This window comes from Oncorhynchus mykiss, chromosome 12 (genome assembly GCF_013265735.2).
Source record: "Oncorhynchus mykiss isolate Arlee chromosome 12, USDA_OmykA_1.1, whole genome shotgun sequence".
Classification (NCBI taxonomy): Eukaryota; Metazoa; Chordata; class Actinopteri; order Salmoniformes; family Salmonidae; genus Oncorhynchus; species Oncorhynchus mykiss.
Genome location: NC_048576.1, coordinates 82788554 through 82804537, shown reverse-complemented (window position 1 = coordinate 82804537; position 15984 = coordinate 82788554). Strand labels below are relative to the sequence as shown.

The 15984-nt window shown below is 43.7% G+C and overlaps 2 protein-coding genes and 1 long non-coding RNA gene across 9 annotated transcripts in view; 1 reads left to right on the top strand and 2 right to left on the bottom strand.

Annotated features, from left to right (window-relative positions):
• The window catches only part of LOC110538654 (nucleolar transcription factor 1), a 20778-nt gene extending 16233 nt beyond the window's left edge, over positions 1–4545 (bottom strand). Inside the window, exons 1-8 of one of the 6 annotated variants that reach the window (XM_021625612.2) lie at positions 3933–4545; positions 3715–3826; positions 3398–3595; positions 2972–3070; positions 953–1050; positions 632–804; positions 396–479; positions 58–213 (exon numbers count right to left, since the gene is read on the bottom strand). In XM_021625612.2, the coding sequence (XP_021481287.2) occupies positions 58–213; positions 396–479; positions 632–804; positions 953–1050; positions 2972–3070; positions 3398–3417 (630 nt within the window). In that variant the 5' untranslated portion in view covers positions 3418–3595; positions 3715–3826; positions 3933–4545. Of the gene's footprint in view, positions 1–57; positions 214–395; positions 480–631; positions 805–952; positions 1051–1689; positions 2018–2971; positions 3071–3397; positions 3596–3714; positions 3827–3932 lie in introns of those variants that run through there. The other 5 variants (XM_036938798.1, XM_036938799.1, XM_036938800.1 and 2 more) reach the window with 5 other exon arrangements.
• LOC110538659 lies at positions 2981–5136 on the top strand. The gene is made up of 2 exons (XR_002475791.2): positions 2981–3106; positions 4600–5136. It is a non-coding gene; the product is annotated as an uncharacterized LOC110538659 (long non-coding RNA).
• Positions 4780–15984, bottom strand: LOC100136955 (anion exchanger). Of its 2 annotated transcripts, XM_021622419.2 has the most exons (21): positions 15817–15984; positions 12336–12422; positions 12167–12222; positions 11701–11775; positions 11504–11589; positions 11343–11389; positions 11072–11237; positions 10663–10871; positions 10471–10513; positions 9919–10103; positions 9554–9761; positions 9118–9321; positions 8830–8978; positions 8439–8633; positions 8002–8247; positions 7740–7829; positions 7430–7596; positions 7107–7348; positions 6784–6953; positions 6133–6306; positions 4780–5751 (listed from the first exon to the last, which is right to left on the bottom strand). In XM_021622419.2, the coding sequence occupies exons 2-21, from the start codon at positions 12360–12362 to the stop codon at positions 5677–5679; spliced, it is 2814 nt and encodes a 937-aa protein (XP_021478094.2). In that variant the 5' UTR covers positions 12363–12422; positions 15817–15984; the 3' UTR covers positions 4780–5676.

Here is a 15984-nt window from a genome sequence, read left to right as displayed (position 1 = left end):
ACTATATCCCTCCCTTTAATCTCTTCCTTTCCTTCCCACTCTCTCCCTGCTTCTGACCTTCTTTTTGTCAGGCAGCCCTCTGTACTTCATGGAGAGGATCTTGGTGAGGTCTAGGTTGCTCATCTCAGGGTGCAGCTTGGCATACTTGGCCCTCTTCTCAATGAAGAAGCGGAAATATGGTGTCAGGGGCTTCTTAGGGAAATCTGGATGCTTCTGTTCAGTGAAAAATAAAACAAAAGAACATTCGAAAGAACAATACCAAATAGGAGTAAAATTACACACAAAAAGACAGTCAAATCAGTCATCAAATGACTGAATTTGCTAAGAAAATAATGTGTCACCTGTGAAAGTATCAACTGATAGTGTCTATCATAAAAAGAGGATATGCAGTTCACCTTCAGCTTCTTGCCCTTATACGGGTTCTTGATGAAGTCTTGGGCATCGAAAATCAGCTCTGTTAATGTGCGAAATTTACGGATCTGAACCAAAGACACAGAACAACAACATAAAACACATTGCAGAGGCAAGATGCAGTATGTAGATATTGAACTGACAAGAGTTGGAAATCCACTTTTATTCTCAAATATAAATACCCCAGTCCACAGTATAACATGAAAGAGACATGGCGTACCACTTTGGAGACCTCGTTCCACTTCTGTTTGCACATCTCTCCTGTGAATGAGTTGAAGGCCACCTTCTCCCAGTCCAGATGGGACTCCGACGTCTTGTACTTGGCCAGGTCCTTCTGGGGAAGATTGACTTTCATGGCCTCTAGCAGATTCAGAAGGTCGTCCTGCGTCCACACTATAGCCACACAAGGACACACACATCAGCTTGCCTGTCCTGCAACCATTATCCTGGCTGAAGTGAAAAAAATCATGAATATCCCCATTTTGCACAATAATCTGAATGGGATGGAAGGAAGAAGCTCCATGTTGTGACTATATCTCACCTTGATTGTCTACTATGATCTCACGTTGATTGACTATGATCTCACCTTGGTCTTTAGTGGACGCGTCCATTTCTCCATTCATCTGTACTTTCTTTAACCTGCACATAAACAAAACAGATCGCAATAAAACACTATCCATTTCTTTTAATGGCTGTGAATAATATACAAGTTACTCTCACTACTGTGCCAGCAAAAAAAAGTATCTACACAGTATACATAATAGCCAAGTTACCTATGCATACACCTAATGCATGCAAATGTGAGAAAGTAACAGAAAACTACTTTAGCCAATGCTATGCCTTGTGATATTAGGAAATATGTGGGAAAAAATAATGCTTGGAGATTAAACACATTTGAAATGGCATAGGCTAGAGGTTAAAAATGTATATAATTCTACTAGTATATCGACTTGCATTTTAAAATAAGTGTGTAAAATGTGATACTGAAAACAAGATTTATTGGACAGAGATTATTCGACTGCTTTTAATAATTCCAAACAAGCTATTAGGTAAGAAATTCCAGCCTCTTAAAATCCTAGAAATTAAAATCGACCTCGACATGATGGTTATTAATGTTTATTACACCGCCCCTAAACGTTTACGCTACACGGTGAGACAGACTATAGCTTGTGACGGTTTCACATCTCAAATAACTCCGCAGAAGGCTACGACTGGTAATGTTCTTTATGTCGATTTGGAAAATAGGCTAGCTTATTCTACATTAAAGTAGCAACTTATTTTGCTTTCTGTCGACCATGTCTTCTGTCGGTCGGTAATGGAGGATTTTCCCGGAGTGGTGGTGGGGAGGTTCCACAGAAGGAGGAAGCGAACGTTTAGAGGCAGCTGTAGGCAACCAGCTGACTATGGACGGGAGATCTGCTTTCGGTCTCCAACGAAGGGGAATGGTGGCCAGGGAACATTACTACCAAATGAACCACTCGACAAAGCCACACTACCAACATTGAGCTGGAATTGAAACCTGCCTCCGCCTTAAATCTCTATCGGCTGACTCTTGCGAGGGGCCAAATAGGGATACATATTACGCTTTATAATAAATTAAATTGTTGGGCATAGTCCTCAGAGACCCGTTTCTATGCTTTAATCGTTTTAGTATCGAAGCGGGCAACCATAATCAAACCGAAAAAGATTCAAAAAAGCAGGACATTCTTGCGCGAGGCGTAACCGATTTCGGATATGTGATGTCGACTCTGCAGTCAGCACCCCGCCTGTTGTTTACCAGTTCTTGGTGATATAGTACGCACGAGCCTGTGTTGGACTGCCAGTGCATTTAAGGGGGGGATACAATTATCGCTGGTCTAATGATGCGCTTAAAACAGTGGTTGGACATAGTTAGCTAGTGTCCCAACTAATCAGTGCAGTTATGGGAAATGTAAAAGTAATATCCTGGTATGTGAAGATGGTTTGGGGGTCCACAAACTCCAACCGAGCCAACAACCGCGCTAGCTACTTGCAACCGCACTACGCTGGTTCAATGCTAGCTCGCTAGCTATATTATGTTAGCAACCATCAGATTTTCATTAATTTACAGCAATAGGTTAGCCAACACGGTGGCCACCTGTGAAAAGAATCAAATGACAATAATCTATACATTTTAAGGTTTAAACATGTGTAGTAGTTAGCTACTGTAAATTTAAAATATGAAAACCACCACCAGACCAGTCAACTTTTATGCTAGCTAGCTAAAGCTTGGCTAACTTCAGGGGATTCACCATGGATAATGATTTACGTTTTTATTTTGTATAAACATTTACATCAATATTGCAGGTAACGTTAACTAGATAAATGTATTTGTAATAGGTCGTCCAAAATATTACGTATCGGCCTAACGTTACTAGTTTTGCATAAACCCATAGGAAAAAATCCAGTTCCAAACGACTGCGACCCGAACACTGACCTCGTCTCCATGAAAGAGAATCATGTTTAGAAAATCCTTCATCTCAGACAGACAAATTCACTGTTGTGTTTCTTGAAAAACAACGATTTAAATGAACAAACTCACCGTGAAACGGTTCTGTCCACCCTGAATTTTCTTTCAGCTGTTGTTGAACACGGGGTAAACCAGGTTTTGTAGCCGTGTGGCGAGGATGGGTCATGAAGACTGAGGCACACGAATGAAGAAAAAGGGAAATAAATGGTAACAATCTTCGCTAATCTTCAGAATTGAAATTAGGATACTTAACTACAATCTATCATCATTCACAAGGTTTCAATCCGCGGTTACATTGTATCAAATTGACACCACACATAATGAAATATTTGTACATCCGAGATTGCAAATGGTTCACTGGCGCGAGGTTGATCCCAGAGCCGCCATGCTACAGGCAAAGCGCGAGTCAGTTAGGATACCGACCGTGACAAGCTCAGATGGCGCACTACATGCTTAGCAAGAAATGGGGTTTAAAGTAAGCCTGGGTGTGTAACTAACCTGCCCCGCACCAGGATCATAGGCAACTATAACAGTACCAAAGACTGGTTTTCGCAGGTTGGCAATGATGGTTGTCAAGCGAGATAGAGGGCGAGCCCACACGGTGAGATATTAAACTGAGATCCATGATGGCTAACCAGAGAGGCGGCTGGTTCTGTCAACAACCGCATGGAGGTCTCGGCGCGGAAATAGTCAATTCTTAGCAGAAAATAAGATACATTGGTGAATTAAATTCAAAATTGACGGTGGTCCATAATCACTGCAAATGTTATCAATTTACACCATATTATTTAGACCCTATAGTTCGCATTTCTTACCCGTGGTAAAGGAGAGGAGATTCGGGTATGGCGACCTCGGAATGGTCTACCCTACAGCAGTCAGTGTTTTGCTAACACAAGGCATTCAAGATGAGGTGTTCTTTTAAAATTACTAAAGGGAGAAAATAAACCATATTGAGCGTAAATTGTTTGTGGAAATAATTTTGTTTATATAGCTTTTGAGCAGTCGAATTGACGAAGGTGGCTGTGAGCCTTACCTGTCTCAGCGTGAGTCGAGCTCGTTGTGGAACAAGGGTTGGGTTGAATGTTAGCCAGCACTGCGCCGCCGGTCCAGGGCACAGGCGCTCCAGTCCCCGCAGAGATGGGAACTTCCCCCCGCCTCCATCTCACTTGCTTTCTCCTTCCACTCAACGCGTAGCTCTCTCGATCCGACCATTTCTCTTAGCAAAGACATCCGCATTTTCGATCTCTCCCCCGCTGCCGAACGCATCACCCACAGCCATACTATTTTTCCACATTTAGCTCTCGAACGGCCGTTGCCAACCGAAGACAATGAGCGAGTGCAAATATTTTATACTACCGATACTTTAGTAAAAGTTATTTGTCCCAGACAGCTGCCTATATCCAAGTGGAACTTTAGTCAGCTGTTGTTACAAAGTCATTTCACAAATTATAGCATAAAAACTAACATTTTAATAACAATCTGCAGTGTTAAGGCCTACTGAACATTTTGAGAAAAAAAGTGTCATAAACATATATTCATGGCAGCGCTAACTCTGTTGACAGATTGCAAAAACGATACTGGAATTGTATTCCATGGATAGGCCTATACTTTTAGTGGTGCTCCTATTTGCAAAGTCGAGTAGCCTATTTGACGGTTTCATTTTCTCACTCATGTAATTTCTTCCAACTCCACCTTGTCAGTTTGGGGGCGTAATCCAGCCATCCAATCCAGCCAGCCAGATCCAATGAAAACAAATGACTTTCCAATGAGCGCACAGCGTCGTTAAACCGCGTTGGAGTGGTGCTCCTGTGGACCAGCACTGTCAGCCCTCCTACCATTGATGAATAAAGTGATGGAATGTCTCAAATTAAGAAATGAAAGGGTTTAAAATGTCTTTAATTGGTTGGGTGAAAATCAAAACAGCAGTTGTACAGTGATTCAAACACACATCAACATACAATAAACCAAATATACAGCTGTCCTTTTACACCTGTCCCTGATCAATGAAAAAATGGTGCAATAGGCCTACTATAGTCAGATCTTATTGCTGTGATTCATTTGTCATATTTACACATTTCTCTCCCACATCATCATTATATTGTTATAATTCATTCAGTGATTAATCAATAATTTTCCTGTATGTATCCCTCTCACCTTTGCAATCCCGAAAGCATTACATCCTGAAGTAAATATGTATTTAGGTATAAGAACTGAATGAGTGATACCACTGGACACCCAAAAATAGAACTAAGATGATCTGAACTCCATACTCACACTTTAGCTTGCAACTAAACAAAACAGCAAGAACACAAGGTCATCTACATAAGAAGCATAAAACCAAACTGTAACAAAGGAGAGTAATGTAACTAGGGTATAAAATAGGCTACAGAACCAAGGCTAAAATAACAGTCCCATAGAAAAGCATTTTCGTGTGACTTATATTGCATTTATCTGCCTAATACTGATGGGATTATATTTTTGGCATTATTTGGGTATTTGAGAGATAAATGTTAATTGTTATATTAATAGTGTAGAATATTAGGCAACCTGTCATTAAAAAGGTTTGAATGCTTACCCGAGAGAGACCTTCATTTTAGCTTGGCACACAAACATACCCAATTGGTTTCAGGACAGTTGGCTAAAAATACATTTTCCTAAAAAATATTTTTGATGGCACATACTAATAAATGTGTTAGACACCAGTCCCTATTAAAGCATTGTTTGAGTTCACTGGATCCTCGCAGCGAGTTGAGAAGTGAAAGGTCGTGTCCAGGTGTTCATGGCAACGGGGACTCGTACATATCCTCTCCTGGCTCCTCTTCGAACTTCACCTTGCCGTCAGAGGCATCCAGCTGCAACAGGACACACAGTCTCATTAGAGAAACACACACAGTTTAGTTGAGTCACACTGATTTAGGAGAGGCAGAATTTATTCTAAACCTCCTGAAATGATTTGAAAGATAGCATTTCCAATATTAATGAAACTGAACCCAATATGAAGAAAATGAATAGCTATACTGACATTCTATTGATCAACAGCTGAATGGGTATTTTGAAAATGTTCTCTGCAGATTCCATTAGGTCCATACTGTTCTCATGTGTATGTGATTTAGCTAACTCTTCTGACCACTCATCGGCATGACAACATAAGCCTGGGACCAGGCTCCTACCCAAAACATATGCACGTGTTGTGATTGTAGTTAACCACAGTAAAACATTTGTGTGCCACTTACACATTTCATTTCCTTGTCAGTGAAGAGTGTTCCAGTGATGGCCATGCGCAGGGGGATGGTGAGGATGAGGACAAAGGGCAGAGCCAGGGAGAAGGCACTCATCTTCACCATCCAGAGAGCTCCCAAACACACCATCTGGATCAGAGTGAACAAGTGCATCTTCATAGTAGTTACCTGCATTAAGGAGATGAGAGAAGGAGGGTTAAGACAGGGGCAACACATTGGATATATACTTATGTTTACCAGGGGCATAACTTTCACTGGGGACGGGTACATTCTGAAATAGCATTTTTGTCCCCCCCAGTTTTATCTTTGGAATGTGATACAAAATGAGGCAATGGTGTGCTTTAGGACCATGAGGACGCCTCCGAGCGGTCGGGTAGGCTGTTTGGAGCGTTTATCCGATTGTATAAAAATTAAATACAAAATTACGTCTCCCCCTCTTCTAAAACCAAGTTGCGCTCCTGATATTTACTATGGTGTAAAACTTGTAAGTGCAAAGGTAATTTATGATTTTTCAGATAATTACGTTGTGATTGCCACAGTGTGTTATTGTGTAGGAATTGTCTGGTATGTTTCATAAATTAAATAATGATATAAAACGATGAAACAGAAAGGAGGACAATTGGGGGGTGGAGAGAGGCAGCATACCCTTTGTGCGTAGGCGTCAGCAGGATAGTATTTCCTGGGTACAATAAGCAGAAGCATTCGGTCCCACATCTGGATCCCACTGAGTGAGGTTATACCCATGTAGAGGAAGATTCCAAACAGAGCCGTCATGGGAATCATCTTCAGGATAGGCTCCAAGAGAATAGACACACCTGGGAATAGCAGGAACAACAAACATTTCTCATACATTTTTAGGAACTCAAGACTGACTGTGCTGACCTTTTCTTTAGACACCCAGTGTTCTGTCTGTTCGTCGGGATCAACTGCATCAGCTAAATCTCAGTAGCCTATATGGTAGCACTTACCGACCATGGCGGCCACAAGCATGCCGCTGATCCTTTGCTCCAGCACCTTCTCGATCTCAGGCTTGGGTCCCTTGCTCATGACAGTGAGGGCGTTGGCATGGGTGACAGAACGCACGGTGGCGGCACTCAGCCAGGGCACCCCAAACAGGGAGGCAATGCCACCCATGGTGACCAGGATGAGCAGGTCCAGATGGAAACCAGAGCCCTTTACCATCTTCCTCTCTGGTTTGCTCACAATCAGCCTAGAAAGGTCAGAGGTCAAACAATGAGAGGAGGCTTGGCGGTTGTGGAGAGACTATGGACATGATGACGATTTTACTAACGTAGTGATCTGGGACTCGAGGAAGATGAGGATGAAGACCAGCAGGGCTGGCACGCAACACGCCCCCATCATCCAGGCGGGGAAAGGCTTCTTCTCTCCCAGGGGGTTGATGAACCAGCCTCTGGCATTGGGGTTGGACACCATTAGACCCTTGGGCACCACAAGTTTCTGCCAGGGGACACACAAAATACATATGCTGTATTTAATCTATTACTAGACATCCCTTTTTACATGAAACAGTTTAAGGACTAATATGTTATACACCGAGATCACCTTTTAGTCAAGGCAACACAAACCTATAAATCACTAACCTGAGTGTAGGCATCCTCAATGGTGATATCCACAGCGATCATGAAGAAAATGGCGATGGGAACACCAAAATCTCCAATCATCCGACGAATCTGGAGATAGGGAAAACATGTGTAGTGAAGGCTATCACACACAGAACACAGAGGGGGCTCTCCAGCGCTAAAAGACCCTCTCCTGATTCATCTCTCTTCAATACTGTCCAGCAGTCGCTTTGCTGACAGACAAACAGTAGTCATCACTGTTGAAAACAGCTGTAGCTCTTACCGGTCCAGGGAGGAAGTGGCCATTTTTGAACTGACGGAGGAAGTATGCAATGAAGAAACACCCGAACATAAGACACATGGAAAGCAGGGCAGTGTTGGGGTAGGCCCTCTCATGTATGACCTCGTGCACTGTCTTGTTGCCATCCTCATGATACTCTATGTGCTCCTTGACCACCGGGTGGAAAGGGTTGTCCAGGCTGTTGTTCAAGTGCTCATAATTCAGAATCAGAGGGTGAGCTTTGAAGATCTGAACAACGAGAAGAAAAGTAGGTATGTAGATGAATTAGCAGCGGAGGACAGGAGGGGTGTGAAGGAAAGGAGAAAGACAGGTTTTTATTTTTGTATTTACAGTTGAGGTATAAAAAAGTGCTTAGGATGGTGGATGGATGTAAATGTTGGGATGGATGTGAGGAGATGAGGTGGAGTGATGTGTGGTACCTTGCCGAGCTTGCTGAAGGTCTCGTAGATGAAGATGAGGGAGATGAGGATGGAGAAGATCTCCTGCGTGAAGCGGGAGATGAATTTGACCAGGAAGCTGCCCTCCACGGCCACGATAACCACCACGATGATCACCAGCCACAGGCCTACCCAGATACGGCCCACAATGTACTCAATCTCCTGGGACTTGCAGAACTAGACAATGGGATTTATAAAAATAAGTTGTTTATGTTAATGATGTACTTGCATTGTAACTTTGAAATTCATATTTATAATAATAGCAAATCATGTCTAATATGATTGAGATCCTGAGGACATGAAGCAGTGATGGCTCAGCATACTGTGAGCTAGGTCTCACTGAGCTGTTATGTGAAAGTGCTATGATACATACCGCAAAGAAGGCCTCCTCAAACACCAGCAGTGGCCCAGAGAAGCCAATGACCAGTGTAGGCTGGGCTGCGATGAAGGCGAAGATGATGCCCTGGACGCAGGTGGAGATCATCAGCTCAGACACGCCCATCATGTGCTCCGTCTTATCGGCTGGAGGCAGAGGTCAGGGGGATGAAGGTCCTGATTATAACCTCTGTTATGTAGGCCTACCCACAAATCCTATATAGAGTCAGCAGTGCTCCTGTCCTCTATGACACTAGGTGGGTCCCTCCTTCAGACATGAACTCACCCAGCAGGCCTCCGAAGGTGATGGCAGGGGACAGGGCAGCGAAGTAGATGAAGATGACAGCAGCCAGGACCTGGGGGTCGAGGGCGTCTGTGAAGTCACTGATGTAATGGCGGTACCGCCGCTTCATGTCCTTTATCATCCCGCCGAAGGGAATGCCTGTCCGGGCCAGCGGGTCTTCTCTTGGCTCCTCATCGGCCTCATCAGCTGGATACAAAAACAAAACAAATAATGACTCAGACAGAGCAAGTGTTTTGGATGGGTTTTTTGACTAGAATCTCCAGAATCTCTGCATTTTCTAAACATCAATTTTATTTGGAAAATCATATTAGATGGAAATGTAGGCCAAACATAAACAATCCCTAATTTGGAAATTGAATTAACACGTTTTTATAGATTTAGATTAGTTGTAACTACAGGGTTAGTCCGTGTGACTGACCTTTGGCCCCGCCACCAAATATGATTCGGGTGTCAGAGGGGCGGAGTCTGTCCTTCAGCATCTTCTTCTGGAAGTCAATGATTGGCTGGAGCATGCCCTTGTCCTGGATCTCAGTGGGCGGGATGACGATGCTGCAGTCCATGAAATCAGCGATGGCATTGGTCAATTCCTTGTTAGTCTGGGCTAGGTAAGCCTCTAGACTAAAGACCTGTAGGACCGGAGACATGGGGAGAGCATGGTTAGCTATTGTCAAACACTGAAAAGATTAATCTAGATACTATGAAGCATCTTCTCATTCTTCCCCTCCCCCTTGCGCTCCTTGGCCTTAATAAATCTCATCCCTCTTTCCACTCCTATTTTCTCACCCAGTCAGCCATAAGGGCAGCCATGGCACGGCCACTCTCATGGTAATCCACTCCTCCCTGGCTGGGGCCCACCAGCACAAAGACGAAGCGCACCGGCACAGGGGCCTCCAGGGCCCCCTCTATCACCACAGAGTCCCCCAGCCTGACGAAGGCCACGGCAGGCTTCTCCAGGGAGTCCATCACCCCTGGAACAAACACACACACATAGAGCTTAGATTACAGTCTCCATATTCTTTAGAATAAATGGTTGAATAGGCAAATCAGGCAGAGTATCCAGTTGGGCTCCCGAGTGGCGCAGCGGTTTAAGGCACAGCATCTCAGTACTAGAGGCGTCACTACAGATACCCTGGTTCGATTCCAGGCGGTATCACAACCGGCCGTGATTGGGAGTCCCATAGGGTGGCGCACAATTGGCCCAGCGTCATCCGGGTTTGGACGATGTAGGTCACCATTGTAAATAAGAACTTGTTCTTAACTGACTTGCCTAGTTAAATAAAATACATTTAAACAAGTTGGTGGTGAGTTGTATTTCACTTTTCACACACGACTTACCTGAGAGGACAATGGAGGCTTCCACACTATCAGTTGTATCTCTCTGAAAAGCAAAGGGAGGAAGGTCAGTTAGTGAGATATTGGGAGAGAATATTTATCAAAGAAAGAGGAAGAGAGGTTGAATGAAGTCATGAAGTGCTGGAATGATATTTAGATTTAGCGGTGGGATAGAGATCCTAAGCCTAGTGTTACCTGCTTGGTGACAGAGAAGGTCTGCATCTCGATGTCTCCTCCCAGGGGTTGAGCTACAGCTCCCTCAGACTGACTGCGTCTCTGCAGTAGAGCCCTCAGCAGGCCATCTCTATCAGTGGCACGGATCTCACCCTTGCTCCGCAATTCATCCACCACCTTCTCAGCCACAGCAGACAGACTGCTGGCCTGCAGGTCCAGAATGATCGCACCTGAACACACACAGACAGAGTTTTGGGATAGGTCAATTCATGGCCTGTTGCTGCCTGCCATCTGTTATTGGAAATACGGTTTCATATGGTGGCTCTGAGAAAAGATTCATTTTCTAATAACCTCATGAAATGATCTAGATTATGTCAAGAAATTATTATAGATTGAGTGATAAACACCGTGCATTTGTTCAGATAGTCACCTGTGCTCATGATCTTGCGAAGCTGGATCAGACTCTTGAAGGTGAGGTAGGAGACGTGGGAGGGGCCCCACTTGCCCGTTGCTGGGTTCAAATTCTCCTCATAGCCCACCCAGCGGCCAGTCTCCTGCCAGCTGCTGCCTATGAGCTCATTCAGCTCCACATAGGCCTGAGACACACACACACAACATCATGCTCAGGTTCAAAATGGAAACTTCCTTGTCAATATACTAGGTATACGTTTATTTGAAGCTATACCCCAAATGGGGCTTACCTGAGCATCCCCTCTGGTGTTGGCGTTGGTGTTCAGGTTCAGATAGGCTGAAATACAGAGAGGTAGTGTTCAGTCCTAGCACTTCATTGGAGGTGTACTTGTGTTGGAGAGACATACAGAGGGGAGTAGAGAGAATGTGTTGATGGGCGTTTAGTGCTCACCCTCTGGGTCGGTGTGAATGACGATGCTCTGGATGGCCTGGTTGCTGTCCTCTTCATGCCTGCTCTGCTCCAGGTCATAGTTGCCACTGTGGGGAGAGAGGGGTAGGGGGGTGAACCCGGTTAGTGAGGGGGGGGGGGGGGGGGGGGGGGGCACGAGACGCAGGTGTGCTGCTCCTCAACACCTGTCCATGTCTCACCAGATCTTACAGACAACAGGCCAGGTTGTGCTCCTTTCTTTCATGAAGTACCTGCAGCTCCTGGTGTTTGGTGTTCTGGCAAAAAGGGGCAGTAAAAGCCTGTATGACGTCTGTATATACTGTAGGCTCAGAATCATTCGCTGGTTGTGTTACCATTGATTGGTGACTTCAGTGAGAGACTTGGGCAAGCTCTGCAATATCAGTCCTGCCTTCTCAGATAAGGACGTCATGCTGGCTTAGACCAGTGGGGGGTGGTGTTGTATAATCATTTACCGTAGGCCTACTTCTGATCACCCTCACTGACAATCTGGACAACCACATGATGTAGCTGCATTCACAATATCTTGTTTTAGATCCCTTCACCCATTCATTTAATTCCTTCTAATATTGTTCAGGTTGGACTTCTTGTATGAGGAAATGCTAATTAGACTTAAAAAAATAACTTTTAAGAGAGGAGAGCACTCACGGTCTGGTCGGAGATGGGAAAGCAGAGTCACTCTCCTCCTCAGAGGACATGACATCCTGGATGGAATCAGAGAGAGAGTATATAAAATGTTACAAATACTTTGAATTGACAATTCATATTTCCCCATCCCATTTACTGCATTATTGCAATAAAAATGTGTTTTATCCACCTCTCCAAAAGACAGGTCGTTCTCCATTGGAGTGTGTCAGTGCTTGCTTCGTCTGTCCTTAAACTTTCAGCAACGTTTGTGCATACCCTGTAATGTGAATGCACATTGACATAAATTAATAAACACAAACACACTAGAATTAGACACATGAAATACAGACATGCATTTGACCTTTATTTTACCATTGAAATGAACAATCTCTCACAAGAGAGACCTGGCCAAAAAAGCAAAACACTACAGTTTAAAAAGATAAATATACACATTGAGCAACAACATGGTTTAGGGAAGTGTCGTGCAACTAAGGGTCAAAACACTGACAGCCCCTCACTTCATTTTAGATCATAGTGTTGACCCTTGCTTTAAACAAATTTAAATGTAGGAGCTCTTGTAAATTCCAGGACTTCTTGAAGCTTGTTCCAAATGGAAGGGGCAGAGAACCCTCCCCGGATTTTGTGTTAAATGCTCTACAACAAAGCTTTCTTAGTGCCCAACAAGCTTTCTCTACCCTTAACCTTGTTCTGAACACCTCCAAAACAAAGGTCATGTGGTTTGGTAAGAAGAATGCCCCTCTTCGCACAGGGGTTATTACTACCTCTGAGGGTTTAGAGCTTGACGGCTAGACGGTGCACTGTCCTTTTCTCAGCACATATCAAATCTGCAGGTTAAAGTAAAATCTAGACTTGGTTTCTCTATTTTAATCGCTCCTCTTTCACCCCAGCTGCCAAACTAACCCTGATTCAGATGACCATCCTACCCATTCTAGATTACAGAGAAATAATTTATAGATCTGCAGGTAAGGGTGCTCTCGAGCGGCTAGATGTTCTTTACCATTCGGACATCAGATTTGCCACCAATGCTCCTTATAGGACACATCACTGTACTCTATACTCCTCTGTAAACTGGTCATCTCTGTATACCCGTCGCAAAACCCACTGGTTGATGCTTATTTATAAAACTCTCTTAGGCCTCGCTCCTCTTTTCAGTTCGCTGCAGCTAGCGACTGGAACGAGCTGCAACAAACACTCAAACTGGACAGTTTATCTCAATCTCTTCATTCAAAGACTCAATCATGAACACTTACTGACAGTTGTGGCTGCTTTGTATGATGTATTGTTGTCTCTACCTTCTTGACCTTTGTGCTGTTGTCTGTGCCCAATAATGTTTCTACTATGTTTTTGTGCTGCTACCATGTTGTGTTGCTACCATGTTGTTGTCATGTTATGCTGCTACCATGCTGTGTTGTCATGTTTTGATGCCTTGTTATGTTGTTGTCTAGGTCTCTCTTTATGTAGGGTTGTGTCTCTCGTTGTGATGCGTGTTATGTCCTATATTTATATTGTATTTATATCTATTTTTTATCCCAGGCCCCGTCCCCACAAGAGGACTTTTTCCTTTTGGTAGGGCGTCATTGTAAATAACATTTTGTTCTTAACTGACTTGCCTAGTTAAATAAAGGTTAAATAAAAAAATTATTTAAAAAACAATTAACCTTTACTCCCCAGCTCTGTACGGGCCTAAGGCACAGTCAACAATGCACATGTGAGCGTAGGCAATAGTTGTCATTTTTCTGCTGGACAATGTAGGTACACAGGTGAAAAGGGACCTGTCTCAGTATGGCCTTATAAATATAAACATACCAATGACTTAGTCTCCGAAGAGCTAAAGAATGCCAGCCCGCTCTCATATAGAGGGGGGATATTAGGGGATTCCCTCTAATGTCACAATCAATGGTTCAACAGTGACATCAAATAAGACCTTGCTCTAGTCTAGACCTGTCAGCTCTATCTTGACCATTTTGGGGGAGGGGGAAGGGGAGGGGCTTATGGCCCTGGGCCTGAAGAATAATTATGGGAATATCTGAGACTCAACTGCCCCTGCATCAGTTCTATAACAGGTGTAATCTGGGTTAAACTCCAATGGTAGTAATCTGGGGTAAACTCTGACTGGGGTAATCTGGGGTAAACTCTAATTGGGGTAATCTGGGGTAACCTCTAATTGGGGTAATCTGGGGTAAACTCTCACTGGGTTAATCTGGGGTAAATTCTGACTGGGGTAATCTCTAATTGGGGTAACCTGGGGTAACCTCTAATTGGGGTAATCTGGGTTAAACTCTCACTGGGTTAATCTGGGGTAAACTCTGACAGGGGTAATCTGGGGTAAACTCTAATTGAGGTAATTTGGGGTAACCTCTAATTGGGGTAATCTGGGGTAAACTCTGACTGGGTTAATCTGTGGTAAACTTTATCTGGGGTAATCTGGTGTCAACTCTAAATGGACTGTTTTTGTCATGTTGTCATGGGCTACTCATACACACAGTGAACACAAATTGGTTACAATGTGTCACATGCCCAACCAACAGGGCATATGAACCTCTACATAAGTAAGCCTTATAAACACACTTATGACACATTTTGAGGCCCATTTAATCAAGATAGCGCATGTCACAGCCCCTGTCACAGCCCCACCAGCGCATGTCACAGCCCCTATGAGCCGTGCTCCTAACCATGAGTCAGCCGTTGAGACAGTGTGGCCCTTGCAGTGGTTTGAGTAGGAGACTCACAGAGTCTTATCTCTGGGTTACGCCTTCCCCAGGCCAGACAGACATCCTAGTGCTCTAGTCATCCATTACAGTAACTTACAATATTACAACAACTATTTTGTACAGTAACTTGTAATTTAACAGATCTACTCTACTCCAAAAACATTAAAGATTTAAAAAGGCTGGTGGTAACACGTGGTACAATGACAGGCAATACAAATCTTTAAGTGTACAGTGAGAAGTAGAATATTTTAATGTGTATTAACTTGAAATTGTGTCTTCATTTATCTGGTTACACAATGAATATGTAGTGCTCCAAATACACATAAAACAATGCTGATTAGAAATACTATGCAAATGTGTATAACATTGAAACAACAGAGGCTGATGGACAGATAAGAAGACACTGTTCACTACCGCCATCGTCTCTCAAACCTTGTGACCCTGAGCTTTTTAAACCTCCGTCGACCACTAAATGAAGGTGAGCGGGAAAACTTTAAAAAGTCAACTTTCTTCACATATACCATCACTAATTAAACTGATGAAGAGAAGTGTGATGTTAGCTGTTATTTGAAACATCACGGGCCACAACCAAACACTACAGACCTTCACAGATTTTACAGTCATTTTGGTACCAATCACAAACAAGAAAAAAAGCACCTGGGTTATTGTACGGTTAGTTAGCAACAGACTAATCGAGAGACTTGGGTTGTAGAAAGACAAACTGTCATTCCAAAAATGTATTCTCACTGATAGGCATATATGATACCATTTTAGTATAAACCTCAGATACATGGAAAGTTAGATTAAGTTGTCTGTCGCATGTTTCATTCAAATCCCAACCTTTTCTCACCTGTACTCCACTCAATACCACTGACCCCCAAGCCCCCTCAATGACAGACCCCAGTAAAGGACCCCCGGCCTGGGAGGCCACACCCTTACCTGCACCAAGGTGATCCAGCCTAGTCTGTGGCAGTAGAAATAGGTTGATCGCCACGATGCTAACGTAAACGTACCCAATGATAGAGTGATCTGGGGCGGATGGAGAGGCAGAGAGAGAGAGAGAAAGAAAATGGAGGGAACACCCATTTGAAAGTACGCCGGGGCAAG